The sequence below is a fragment of the Hyposmocoma kahamanoa genome, unplaced genomic scaffold, assembly GCF_003589595.1.
Source record: "Hyposmocoma kahamanoa isolate Upper Pololo Valley unplaced genomic scaffold, ASM358959v1 78, whole genome shotgun sequence".
Taxonomy (NCBI): domain Eukaryota; kingdom Metazoa; phylum Arthropoda; class Insecta; order Lepidoptera; family Cosmopterigidae; genus Hyposmocoma; species Hyposmocoma kahamanoa.
In genome coordinates, this window is record NW_020653945.1 from 7,771,101 (window position 1) to 7,786,283 (window position 15,183).

Sequence of the window (15,183 nt, forward strand, 5' to 3'; positions counted from 1 at the left end):
CGTCGTTTCCTGAACTTTTAATTTTCTTGAAAAATGATGAAGATTGAAATGATATATAAATTGTATAGTAATTTTCCACAACACGAAGACTTTTACTGATTTCAGATTTGATTCGAGGTAAATAAGATAAAAAAGATGTAGCTCAATCTGCATTATCTACACATATACAAAAGCGTATATACTACTACTAAAGTACTACATAACAGATAAGTTAGCAACATGCAACTCCTGTTCTTAATAACTGTATAATCGACTTACTGCCGCTCATGAGTGAAATTGAAAATTGCGTAAAATGTCCATTTTCTTTTTCGGCGCTTAGAGGTGAAATTAAAACGGTTTAAAGTTAGAAAGCAAAAAAAGATAAAAAGAAGTTTTAAACGACTACAACAAAATAAACATCCGAAACTAACACTGGATTAGCGTTCCATAAGGTAAACAATAGCGTTTATAAAAAGAGGAAGCAGTCACTGTAACCGGGTAGGGTTGCACAGACAGGAACGGAAGCGGATGTCAGCGGTGGCTGCGTGTACGCTGGCATGGCTGGCTAGCAATGACGCGGGCGGCGGCGGTACAGGTGCGCCAGAACACGCCCAGAATGATTTAACTTTGAACGTGATCCAAACGTAAACAGTTAACGTTTTAGTTCTAAAACAACGTGACGAGAATAATTAGAAATTCAAAACGAACCATTTGACCAGTTTCATATTTAAACAAAACTTGTAGGCGTAAAAATAAAACCGTGGAATTGCTAACACTCGTTTAACTTTACATTATTGTTTTACAAAAGATTTAGGACCTTGCCTGTCGCCATTGATTATTTCAAGGTTTTATATTGTTAAGAACCTCGTTGTTAAGCGTTGGTATATCAGCACTAAGTTTTTTGTGCGACTACAGTAATGATTTCGTAGCTAGCAGCAGGTAACGACTCAAAGTCAAGATCAAGATCGCATCAAGGAACTTGAGTGCGTCCATAAATTGCCAATTACGATTCCATTACGCGTCGTAACATTGCTATAGCATTCCACAACAGCTGCCGCTGCAGAAGAGTTGCGGCAATTACGCGTAATACGAAGATTATCACAATGTAATAATGTGGCGAATGCCACTACCCACTAGAGAACTGTACCCAGCCGAAGGTGAAGCCGGGATGTGGATAATAGTAAATATTTACGGAAATGTACGTCATTTTACAAAATTTAAGTTTGTAACTACAGTGCGCATCATTAAAATCAAAGACAACAATGAAGATTGTTAGAAAAACACCTATATTTATTTGTCAACACTGGATACATAAAAGGTAAAAACATACACCTACTCGTTATACTTTATGTAGGTAGGCAATGGTACATCAGTACGCATTGATGGCATATTGCGGTCGCCAGCTTCTACTACAATTGAAATAATCCAAGACTAACATAACATGTTTTTATTATACAACGTAGGCGTCAGGTAATGATTTTGTACTACGATCAAAATATACCTCTATTTCGAGCAATTGCTGTAACTGTACCAAGTCTACCCACGTCGCATCGCAAAGAATCGTAGATAGTATATGAAATAAAAAAGTGCATTCGAAAATAAAAACGTATAGTACAAACCATTGTTTTCATCCTGTGTGGATTCAAAATCTGCTAGCGAAACATTGGAGAGATCTTCCACATAAACTTGAGGCTGCCTGTTGAGGGAATGTCTTCCTCCTAAGGAATGGTAGCAGCTTTCCTCATCGTCTGCCGCCTCCTCTGTCGAGGAGCCTTTGAGGCACGAGTGGAAGCTGCGAGAGAGTCGTCGTTCTGTGCTCATTGTCACACATGTCCTATAAACGCACTCTATTATTAAAATCACCGTTTAAAAGCCTGTACTATTCTGTGGCACTTTTTTCACAAATTATGTTTTAGAACCTTTCACACAAAATTCACTGTTTGCACTTTTTTAGCATTGCCTCACCCACGTTCACTATCTGCTAAGACCCCGTTCGATATGTTCGTTTATCGCGTGTTACGTGTTACTTCCACACCTCCTCAGATAACACTGCTTTTGTTTCACACATTTACTTCCTTATCTCTCGTTATCTTGAAGGATTCTGTAATAGCAATGACTGTGATCCACTACTCTAGAAATATAGCTTGGTGTAAATATACAGCATTCATATGTAATGTTATATAATGACGCAAACCTATGAGTAAACAAGTCTACGGCATCGCAATCAACGCTAAGAGTAGTAATATAACTATTTATAATTTCACTCGTATGGCTGTTATTTAGTGTAGAACTTGGTTAATGATTAAACGTTTCTTAAAAAGGCACTACACTTATGTCTTTAATTACTTTAAATTCAGGGTTTATAACATGCAATATAATATTTTTTAATTAAACTCCATTGCGAGATGTAACTACTTTTTAGTAACTCGTTATGGTTGTGCAGCACGCAGTTATGTGATGCGTTGAGCGACGCAACATTCCTTTTTGAGTGCCAAAAACTGGTGACAACTCGAATAACACGCCTTGCAGAGATGACTGGATGTGTATGTAACAATCCAAGGTTCAATGCACTCCCAAAGAATAGGGCCTACCAAAGTGACATATTAATGAATGGAACACAAACAAAAGGGGCACATCTTGTGGCGCCGTGGAGGCATTCACAAAGCTATGAACAGTGCCTTATTATGGGTTATGTACGTACTTCACTGCAGCACTATGTTGTAATGTTATCCGTTTGAGCACACGAGGTCTTTTGTGTTTCTACTGTTTAGTACTTAGCAATAAACAAAACCAACGTTCTACGTCGCGTGCAGCGGAAAGCGTACATATTTGTAATTTTTACCTAATGTTTCTGCAATAGGAAGAATTTAAAATGTATTTCAAACTGTACAAACAAAACTAAAATTAAACTAAAACTTGTAAAACTTTGTAATTAATAACGCAACTTAAAGTTACATAAAATCGTAGCCCTGACCACGGCGCTTAATTGTTACCGTAACGAATGACAATTAACCATTAAGTGCTAGCCAAATCCTGTTTTTGTTTTGACAACATAAACTTGTGTTGTAATTAAGACACACATTACTTTAGTAAAGTTAATAACAACAAACGAAGTTTAATTATACAATTGGATACAGAATTGAAGCGTTTAGTTTTGTCAGTTTTTAGTAAGAATAGTATCGGATACCGTTCTTCAATGTTATTTTCAATGGATGGATTTATCTTCAATGGAACACGGAAGGAGTACTAAAGTAGAGGAAGAATGTTACAAGACATTGGTATCTAATTAATTCTACGATGTACTAAGCTGGGTTGACAAAAAGAGTGAAACTTCAACGATCTATTGTCTTTGTGGAAAGTTCTTTGTGGGAGTATGACGCGTGTTTGAAGAGAAAATTGCGGAATCAACCATCCAACCTTTCACGTTATGTATTCTACAATAAAATAAACTTAAAAGTGACGTTTCCTAGCAAAGTTATCCAGCTAAAAACCCCATGAGAAAAGTTAACAATGAATTAATGTTGCGTGGAATGGGATTAATTGCAAGATAAAAGTGAAGTAAATCTGACAGACGACTTCGGAAGAAAACGTAATGGTGCATTATGAAACACGGCGTTCATAACAATCGATAACAATAGAAAGCAAATGAACTTTCATGTGTCCTTCAAATCATAATAAAGTATTAAAAGTGCACATTTAACAGGGTCCACTTTAATGCTCGTTAACGGTAACAAAGCTTAAGTAGGACTCGCATGCAAATAAAACCACTGCTTTAATATTTCCATTGTTCTGAAGGCCGTCTCAAGGTAGTAGACCACCCGGAACGGTTGTTTTAATGCAATAAGATTTCATAGTAATAATATATTTCCATTCAAAACACTGCTAACAATGGCAGCTCCGGTTTCTAGCCAAAACTAATGTAATTTGAGAATATACATATTCAGCAATTGACATCGATGTGCACAAGTGAGTGAACATATTGATAGAGAAGTATAGAAATAATCAAAGGAAATTCAAAAAGAACATGAATGAAAAAACATTGCTCAACGATGTATTATCACGTGTTTGCATTTACGTGAAACGGGAGACAAGCTTTGGCAAATAACCAATTATTGGTAACAGTCTACACGGTGCTAACCAAGTCTCAGGCCGATAAAAAACACGTGATCGATTAAATTTGATTAGAGAAGACAACGAAAATGAATTATTCTCTCCGTCCACTCCAAATACTACGAAATTTTATAATTTCGTATAATTTCGAAAGTGACGCATTCATTTGTTTAGATATGGAAACGTGTTTGAATCAGGTCTGGCACGCGCTCATAGGCGCTCCAAGCTTTCCTGCACGAGCGATCTTTCACAGAGATAAGAACAGTCCAGTTTTGCCCCAGGACTAGCGTGCTCTCTATGCCGTACACCGACTAATAGCCACAGATTAAAAACACGCGAAGGCTGAATGAGTATCCCACTCATGAATCATTCTACGATAAGTGGCTGACGGTAACTTTACTGTTAAAAATGAAGTTAGAAGTTAAAGTACTAATCTATAACCTTGATGATTGATAAATAAAAGTGTGGACTGGATTATTGAAGAACAAAATAAAAGTATTATGACCACATAATGTTTTGATTATTACAACGCAAGATGTATTACAGTATCACTATATTTGGACGCTTCCAACGACGAGGTAAAACAAAGAGGATAAATAACAATTCTCATACTGTTAAATAAATGACGTCAGGCCACGTAACATCAAGACTGTCAAATCATTTTTCATAATTCAGTTGCTGATTGGCAACATACAGAAAAAGGCAACATCCTGTTAATGCTCACTTATTATAGCGGAGATTAAGTCTGGCTTTTCTCCTTTTATTAAACTCGGTGTATTTAAATAGAGTGGAGCAAATAAAATATATCCGCCAATGACAATCGCTGACATGGTAACTAATGACGTAGCAGGTATAAATCATGTTCATAATAGCCAGTCAGCGCGAAGATGGCCCGAGGAAGTCGTCGATTTGCGACGGATATGCCAGGGACAAGTAACCCGATGTTTTATGCTTGCCTAGTACTTAGTTATTAAACTCATTAGCTAACTGGTTCACGTAGCACAAATATGACCGTGGTTTTGTCTCTTCAGGATTACGGTTAACGATTATCCAGATATAGTTGTCTCCATGACCGAACGGTTACCATGCTGGTCTATCATGTAGAGGTTCGATTAGAAATATTTGTATGGCCCACATTTATTTCTCTCTTGAGTTTGGGTGTAATTTGTGTTTATCTATGTGTGTGTTCATGACACCCGCGACATATGGTTTCCCTAGTGCGGATCTACGAGTGTGTGCGTTATTAAAAAAAAATGTATAGAGAAATATCATTTTGTTTTCGCATGAGAGATTAAGAAATATTATCCTGACATTATTCTACTGCTTTCACATAATATTCAGATAAATAGTACCACTTGTGATAATCGACAAGATTAATTATTAAATTTCGTTCCGTTCAACGAATTCTAATAGATAAAACAACTTCCGACATAGGTACTTAACTTTAATATCCAAAATGTTAGTAATATAATGGACATTAAAAACATAATATTGATAATGAAATAAACCATAACGTTGCCGATGTTAGGTGTAATGTAAATAGGTAACCTCCTAAAGTACATGCAAATTAGTAATTTTATAGCATTACTGCTACGATAATGTTATAATTGAATTACTAAGAAATGTTAATAATAATTGTAAATTGCAACAAAATATGCACTGCAGTACCGTAGTACAAGTATTAACATGTACAGACAAGCAACGTGAGTACGGACAAGCAACGTGAGTATAAGGGTTTAAGCATAAACATTATAGTTTTCATGGTCTACATTTCCCAACAAAAGCGGGAGGGGAACCGGCTACTATCGCAAACGTTCCATGTCGATCGTAATGTCATCTTAGTAAATTTAAACAATGAAAAGGTTTTACAATGACCAAGGAATGTTCATTTACCATGTTATTCATCGCATACATGAAGTCAAAACATTAGTAATCAGTCACTATAATAAATAAACTCGCTGTGTATTTACACCAAGAGCACAGACACAAAAATAGAGTGACACCAAAAATAAACGGACACGTCATATACTGTATGAGGAAACTGCGAACACACACTTCAGTCCAAAATCCTTAAAACTGGGAAAGTAAACCACATTCCCATTTACACTAAGCCGTCTATGGCTCCGAGTTTCACGAGTAAAGGGGACAGAAAACACGTGTGACTGTCTCCATTCAGAGACACCACTACACTGAGACGCCGCAAGACGAGCGGCGGCGTGCGCACACGCCTGCGCCCTCCATGACGAACCGTTTATTTACTATTCACAGTTTGAAATTCGAACGTGCTCCAATAATCAACATGGCGCAGATGGGTAGAGCTACTGCACGCCACAGTGCGCACTTTACATAGAAAAGTGAGGAAATTTCTTTTAAGTGTTTTCATTACAGAGACAAACAAAATTAATAAATAAAACGTCTTGCTGCCAAAAACAAAACAAACCAGAGGATTAATTGCTCGTAATAAATGGGTCGATGACAATAAAAATCGATAAACTGCCAATATTCATATACATGTGGCATAAACGTTACGAGAGTGAAAGTAAGCCAATCGTTGCCTTCGTAATCGTTAAACTTGAAATCGATCTGAGAACCTGATAAATATACGTCGTTTACTTTTACTCTCAAGTTTCGAGTGCTAGGCTGAATAGAAAAGGTTAGATGCGCGAGCGCAACGAACTCAAGAGGGTTGTTCGGTGCACTTGTGTAATTATTTTAAGCCGCTAGACGGGAACGGGTAAACAGAGCGACGGGTTGGAATGCCGACCGCGAGCTAACACACGGTGCTAATGTCAACTAAGACATTATAAGGATACAACATACATATTCATTCCTGACCCGAGTGTTCAACATTTTCATCAAAATTAAAGTTAAAGGAAAAACACTAAAATTACATAACATGTTTACACGTTACATATTTTAGCGATCAAGCAAGAACTGATGGTGGCCGAATTCTACTAAATAATAAGAGAATAATGGATACGACGCAACTACGCAGAAAATATGGAAACATAATACCTAATTTATGTGCACACAGTTAGCATTTTTCTCGGCGATGAGTCAACGGAGACACAATAGACTAAAGCAGGTTATTGTACTTGCGACGACTAGAGAATACTATCTAGAAGACCAAGACGATGGTACAGATAGCACCTTTGCTTTGGCACCAATGCAACACAAAACATACTGAATAGTATTCTATAACTGAATAATGTAAATTAGTCGCATAGGTCAATACATCTGCTCCAGGTGATTTTTAAATGAACCTAGTGCCCTTATAAAGAAGTTATTAGGCAAATACGATTAACACGAGACATATCTACGAAATATCGTATTTTGAGGTAAACAATGAAATGTGAATAAGGCAGTAAACTAAAGAAGAGAATAGTGGAATAAACAGATAGCATCGACCTTGGAACCGCAGTGGTTAGACAAGTAGTACATCTTGTTTTACTAGTTCACGGACGCTTGGTATACTCGTAGTAGCGAATACACGTTTGTAGAGTAACACTAGTATCACGAACATCATAATGATGTGCAACAGAAAAGAAGTAATGAAATTAGGGATAATGGATTTGAAGGAAAATTCCAGGGTGAATATTTCTGAATTTGTAGTGCTACCATTTCGGAAGTAATTTTGCGGTGAAAAGGAATGCGGAAACTGATTATTTCATAGGTATTAAGTGCGATACCGTCAGCAACTTGAAATCATTTCCTACGGTAAAGAAATCAAGTGTAAATGGTGATTTGTTAACAAAATAACCGCTTATGATTACGACAGGTACCAATAATAACGCTACATTTGTATATTAGTTATCAATAATATCAGTATTGCGTAGGGGGCACTTGGGCGGTAGTGGGAGGTTGAACTTGGCATCGAATCTTGCGCAACTAGCTTAGACTAGCTCTTAGAGCCCTTCTAATGCATTAGCTTAGAATCACTTAAAGATAAAATGTTATCTCCAGTAAGAAAAGTTTGTTAGCAAAGTACTCTCACTTTCGAAACTATTATAATATAATAAAATTATAAGTTTGTGGTGTAAAAGGGTAAACAATGGCAAAATTAAAACAGAATTTGTTTACAATATTGACGACTGTTCAATATACACTAAACCGCCTGTAAAAACATGGGAAACAAGGTTGGATTGCATGCTGCCAACAAAATGTATCTAATATAATAAATACAGCGTCAATACTAAACTACAATGTAATTTGTTACGAAGAAAATGGAAATGTTTGTATGTTACGTACAAATAAATAAATTTTAATCATACTGATATTATATTTAATCTTTATGATTTGCTTATCGGTTTTGCATTACAGAGGTAATCATTAATTGATTAATCTTATAATCGATAAGGACAAAGAAGTCGCAGATTCATTTGCGTATGGTCCATACAGTTCAGAGAACAAAGCGAAGCCAGTCAGCAGAACATACCGTGAACAATTAACAAAATTGCACTGCCCAAAATCAATTACGTCCAATTGAGCAAAAAATCTAGGTAAAAGATTGCATACGGATCAATTGCCGAACCGAACGACTTATAAAACAGTGGATCAACCTAGCGGTCAATGGTGAGGAAAGCGCAAAAAGTGGAATAAATAACGAACTTTCGTTAGAAAAAGTGTGCCAATGAATGCGAAGAGTGCGTGTGCCGGCGCAGCCGTGGAAATGAAGCGAATAACTGCATGTGTAATTATAACGGCTAGTGAAACTGATTGATTGGCCTGGAGTATAGGGAAGAGTGAAATATGAAGTGTGTTGAAACGTAGACATCCTTTAGGTATTCGCAAGCACGTGATGACTGGCCCTGTCCATATTGTACACAAACAATCTCCTAGTATTGCATAGGCGAATAAAACTGTATTTAGCAACAGGTAGGTACAGCTATACAAACTATCATTTAGTTACAAGACACGCTATAGAAATAACGTAACATTCTTAAAATCTTCAACTAAAAATATTGATACATTGTTTAACTTTAGATATGACCCAGCCAATGAAGAAGGATTGTGAAAATGCTATTAAAGTAATAATTCAATGATAATAATCATAATGACGACATCACAAGGATGTAAATGAATGAAATAAATGTAGTCATTTCATGCAATAGAAACAAAGTTGCAGACAGTAACACATGTAGTGGGGTAAGAAGAGCAGTATGTCACCCAGCCGTAGTAACTACTCCATGGAGATTAAGCACGCACAAACCGACACGGATCTGTCGTATCTGTGTGTAGTTACAGTTTGTTTGGAAAAATGTAAAAGAATAATAATAATAATAATAACGCACACACTCAACATAGCCCCGCACTAAGGAAACCCTGTGTCGCGGACGCCATGGACACACACATAGACAACCACAAATTCCACCCAAACTCACGAGAGAAATAAATGTAGACCATACAAATATTTCTCCCGGCCCGAGGAATCGAACCTGGGACTTCTGCGTGGCAGTGCGGCATGGTAACCGTTCGGTCACGGAGGCAGTTAAAAATAAAATTATTATTAATATATACGATTTACTTCTAAAGATACCATAAAACAAATAGGGTAAACGTTTCTATAAAATTTTACAGAGAGCGCTCTTGGAATGTTAATCTTCAAGAAAGGAGAATTCATCATTAATGCCACGTAAACATATTCACGTAAATATATTCATCAATACCAGCTGCAATCTATACGCAAAACCATGATGATGGTCTTATTTGAATCCAGGAAGCAAAGATTACGGAACTTAACTATAAAAATAAACTCATATTTCTAGATACTGATTAAGAGAAGATTAATTCGTTTAATTAACTCTTCGAAGACATGTTAAGTGCCCAACCCGCATCGGGTTAACGTAGCTGGTTGAAGTCTGAAATATAGGTTGATACAGTAAATAATCTCTATAAGTACAGTCTTGAAATACATTATAAGACAACGAGTAGCTATGTACATCATATACAAACGCAAGCAATAATCTTGCATGCTAAGTGGAATGTGGATATAGGAGTCATGATTGTGTACCTCATATTATTGTGGTACCATTACATTATGTTTACCATAAGAGCGCCGTCATAATACCTGATGATAAGAACCGAGTTACATTACGTTCTAAAACTGTATACTATGTGTAATATATAACATGAGCTGATTCCTTAATATGTAATTTGCATATCTGCCTATAACATAATATCGTTCGTTCGTTCGTCGAGGCAGTTTTTTTTTCTTCAGTAGTATTGCAACGCATAGCTGTACAGCTAGTAATAACTGAATGCTATCGTATAAAAAAGTTTGTGTTTTTGACAAAGTTCTGCTGTCCTGATGTTTTTGTTAACATAGAAATAACACTTTTTTTTATAACATCAAGTGACGGGACGAACTAGTTGTGCGCCTAGTGTCAAGTGACACTCCTGTCCGTAACAGTTGCAATGCCACTCAGAGCTTTAAATTGCAAACATCTGAGGGCACTGCCACTGCGCCTGACGCCCTGAGACATGTTGACAAGTCCCATGTGGCTGTAATTTCACCAACACCCTTACCCTTCAAAATCGAAACACAGTAATGCTCACATCACTGCTTGGCGGTACTATAGGTACTAAAACTATTTTTATTAAAAAAAACCTAACTAAGTTACAATTAAGAGATTTCCTGTATCTACTATGGTGTCGGATTTCCGTATACTATACTATCCCAGTTAAAAAATACACACTGTATTCTGCTTTATATGATAATTTTACTCATTCCGGGCTAAATAATAATTAGCACTACATCGTTTTTGAAGTCGTCACTAACATTTGTAACAGGGGGCGAAAAGTTTATGCTCAATAAAACTTTTGCTTCACCAGAAATTGTTTCTTCACTGCAATTAATTAATGCACATAAATATTTGTTTTACAACAATTTATTTTGACTTTTCATTTAAAGAAACAATAACTTCTATAAAATTTACCTGCCATACATCTTCACGTACAAAGAGAAATGGAGTATCATTGGTCATGTGTCCAGCCCAAGGTTTCAACGAATATTGCTTTACTTTTCCATTGTAGTAGTTATTAGTAATTACTAACTCGTATTTTATTTCTAAATCACTTTTACTAGTGTCTACCAAGAATGTTCGTTTTGTATAAAGAATGCATTGCAATTTTAGAGAATTATGACTCGTTTGAAAATTAAAAATCAAATTAAAATTCGAAAAGTAATATATATTAGAGCTAACGTGGAAGGCATCGTTGGAAGAGGATGGCCACGAAAAACATTTTCAATTCAGTCTCAGATCAAAGTGAGAATGCTCTTAAAAGACTGGGGTACGTAATGCGAAGAATAAGGGTCTGTATGAAAAGATTGATGAATGTAAGTGAGGCAAGAGAGGTTTGTCACGATTATACTAAGTGACGAACGACAGTTTTTGCGCCTCTGTCGCTGAATCACAATCATGTTCGCAAAACACGATATTCGCAAGACATTACGTTCACAAATTATCATTTTCGCAACCTACCCCAATGGGAATCACGGGCGTGAGTGTATAGCATAGTAAATTAAAATTTCACAGCTGATTTTATAAGCTACAAGAGAACATACTACAACATAATTTGCAAGAATCACAACCTTAAACCCAAAACTAAAATGATAGTTTCGCCTTGTTGTAACAAAAACTTATCAGACAAAACATTGACATTATTATGTAGCAAGTACAACGTTCTATACATTTTCCGCATCCGTTCTAGTTTGGGTTGATTTAGATAACATCTAACAACCGTTTACCACGAATTCTATGATCTTTTATACCAAAACCAAATAGAACGTCTTGAAAGGGAATTATTGCCACCATACTTATTTCTGCCGCTAAGCAGTAATGTGAGCATTACTGTGTTCCGGTTTTGAAGGGTAAGGGTGCTGGTGGAATCACAGGCACATGGGACTTGTCAACTTATCCTCAGGGCAGGCGCAGTGACAGTGCCCTTCAGATCTTTGCGATTTAATGCTTTGGCACCGCAACTGTAATGGACAGCCCCATATCTTTCTACATTAGTTTTCATTATAGTGACCCTCCCTACTGACCCTTAGGGTATACGAGAAGGGCACTATGACTTGCGTGAGCATGCCCGCTCAGGGACCATCTAAGTCAGGTCCTAACCCCAGATCAGCCAGTTTGCACGGATTGGTTTCATCCGGAACTCTGTAAGGCTAGTGCCTTAGGTGATCCGCCACGGGTGCACGTACAGCACCCTCCCTATTTTCCAGATAGGTACCTGAGCCGTAGGCATGCACACTTCCCATCGCGCTCTGCGCAACTAAAGTTGCAAACTGTCATGGACAGGCGTGTCGTTTACCACCAGGCGCACAACTTGTGCGCCCCGTTACTTGGTTTAATAAAAAAAATTGTATTGATTTAACATTCGCGCCTATGAGAAATTCATATAAACCTCGTATTTCCGTAGACATAGCCCCACTTTAAACGATCTCAGGCGTAGTTCCTGTATTAATATTTTTAAAATATACGTTTACTACTAATATTTTTAGTTTATTAGTGTAACTAAATTACTCTTTACACGTTTACATTATGAAAATAAACAAAGAACAATGTCCACCACTGTTCTCATTCCCGTCATTTCGGTCAAGATAAAAGCTCCTAGAGCAACCCTAGTATGAGGCACGTTTGTGTGTCGGTGTTCGGTAAACAGTGTCAGCTATGCTGCAATTTGGACGGCAGCCAGGACCACGTTATACTGGCACATCGACACTTCGCTCCCGACCCCAATTATTAGTTTTTAAACAACAGAAATATTATAAATTATGTTATCACTGGGCCTCATTAAATATAGTTAATAAGGGTTTAAGTACCTTAGATTTCATTTCTGACAACCATAAGGAAAATCATAGCATACATTAAAACTTAAGTATCGTCTCAGTTTAGCAGACAAGTAGGAGAGCCAATGTAAGAGAAACATTAGGATTAATTCGTTCATTTTGAAAGTAATAGTTCACTTTCTTGGACAACTTTCAAAAATCCGAATAAAGACATTTATTACAAAAGTTCTTTTTTTTACTGCGGATGTGTTTTTTATGCTTATTCAGACAGCTACAAATTTCAATATACAGCGAAATTTGTGAATTTTATTTACATAACAATTTGAATAAATTATATGTAATATTAATACATTTCTTTCAGAAGTGCATCCATATTTGTTAGTAACAATAATATTATAAAGCTAGCGCCTGTTGTGTAGGTGTTGGTTATTATTCCAAAAAAACATATTTAGTGCTCATTTTTGCGATATCTAGACAACCCATTTTTATACATATATATGGTTAATTAACGACAGTGTATCAAAATATTTCATTTTCGCCGGTTTTTATTTATTATTAATCATTGTTCAAGCAGCTTATAGCTCTCTTACAAGATTAACTATCCGGAAAGTTTGCTTAATAACCAAGGCATTGTACCAATCAATTCTTTATAAAGGATACAGAGATATAAACTCGACCAGTAGGTACATTTTGACCTGCAATAAAACTACGCCTGCGCTGAATGTATACGTTTTATGCTAAAATTGAGCCAAATTGCAAATATTGTAATTAGAACAAGAACATGTGGCAAATATAAACTACAAACCACAGTTTTGTCTAAATACTGATTTATACTTACATAAATAGATGCGGACATCACATTTATGTAATTAAACTTTAAACAACGAAAAAAAAACGACCAAAAGTTTGTAGAATATTTGAAATCGGTTAACGGAAAGTGGGTTAAATCCAATAAATCGGATTCATCCCCTATTTTGCCACCCTTAGAGGTGGAATATTTTCTTCAAATTTGATTTTTTTTAATAAAAAATAAGTGCGCAAATGACCTCCATCTCACCTGATGTAAAGTGAAAATGGGGTCGACGATGTAGTATGCACACCTACATAATGGCTATTTACCCTCGCCTTAAAAAGGTAAAAGGTAACAGTAAACTGGAACCACTACTGAGGTATCCCTTTTCCAACAAAAAAAATCATCGAATTCGGTTGACAAATGTCGGTGTAATCGCGTAACAAAAAAATGTACAGTCGAATTGACAATCCTTTTTTGAAGTCGGTAAAAAAAATATTCGTATTACACCACCGTCTTACTATTTTTTAGACTACCACAATGTTCACGGTCGTTAATATTTCAAGTAGCACGACAGTTTCAAACGTGCCGTCATAAATACCAGTGTCACGCTATAACGTGAAAATACTAGAGTAAACTATGCTTTACTTGTCACTATAACAAAGAAATTTTTCCACCGTCAACAAATAGAATGTTAAGATGTTAATCCACATAATGTATGCAAATTTTACCATTGTAGGTTAATGTTAACATGAAACCTGTACATTTACCAGATAATAATCTAAATTTAAAATCTTTAAAAAGGAACAACCCTATAAACGAAAAAATCTTATAATCCTCAGTACGCAACACATACGTTACTATCTGTAAAACATATAAACTGTCACAAGAAATTGCTATCATAAATCATCATCAACAATGTTATTGAGTACCACAATCAATAAGTGATGCGATGATAGGAAATTCGGTCGAATGAGAAACAATTATTCATAAACTACTTTCATGTACGAGCATGTAATGTTAAAGATAATCTCGAATAACACTTACTAAGTTTTTTTTAAACCAACATTTAGCAAGCAATATGTCTTTTATTACTCTTACTAAACGGCAACAAAGCAAACAATTTATAGAAAACAATCAAATTCGTGACTATCCCTAAACGCTTTACGAAATTGGTAAAAACACAGCACGACCTCTCGTTACAATGTTTCCTGGTTGCACAATCCTGTACCCTTAACTCTAAATAGCCACTAAACTACTGTACTCACTGTAAGAGTAATGTAACCGCGTAAATGTTAAGATTTCACCACATCTATTCAAAATAATGAACGCTTGACACGTTAAGGGCATATTACGAATATTTTTACGGCTATTAAAACGCAAATACAACTATGACTTGCACAATAATAATAAAAGCAATGTAGGCGCTTTTTATTGTACGATAAATAAAGTTTAAATCACCCACATTCTCGCTTAAAAATGTATCGGTTGAAAGTGACGTAACAGTTAT

At 36.1% G+C, this 15,183-nt stretch overlaps 1 protein-coding gene across 5 annotated transcripts in view; it reads right to left on the reverse strand.

Annotated features, from left to right (window-relative positions):
- LOC113233135 (probable Ras GTPase-activating protein) overlaps window positions 1-15,183 on the reverse strand; it is a 191,124-nt gene that overhangs the window by 40,274 nt on the left and 135,667 nt on the right. The window contains exon 1 of one of the 5 annotated variants that reach the window (XM_026468139.1): window positions 1,599-2,020. The exons of the other annotated variants lie outside the window; for them this stretch is intronic. Coding sequence (XP_026323924.1) covers window positions 1,599-1,800 — 202 coding nt within the window. The 5' untranslated portion in view covers window positions 1,801-2,020. Of the gene's footprint in view, window positions 1-1,598; window positions 2,021-15,183 lie in introns of those variants that run through there. 5 annotated transcript variants of the gene reach the window in all.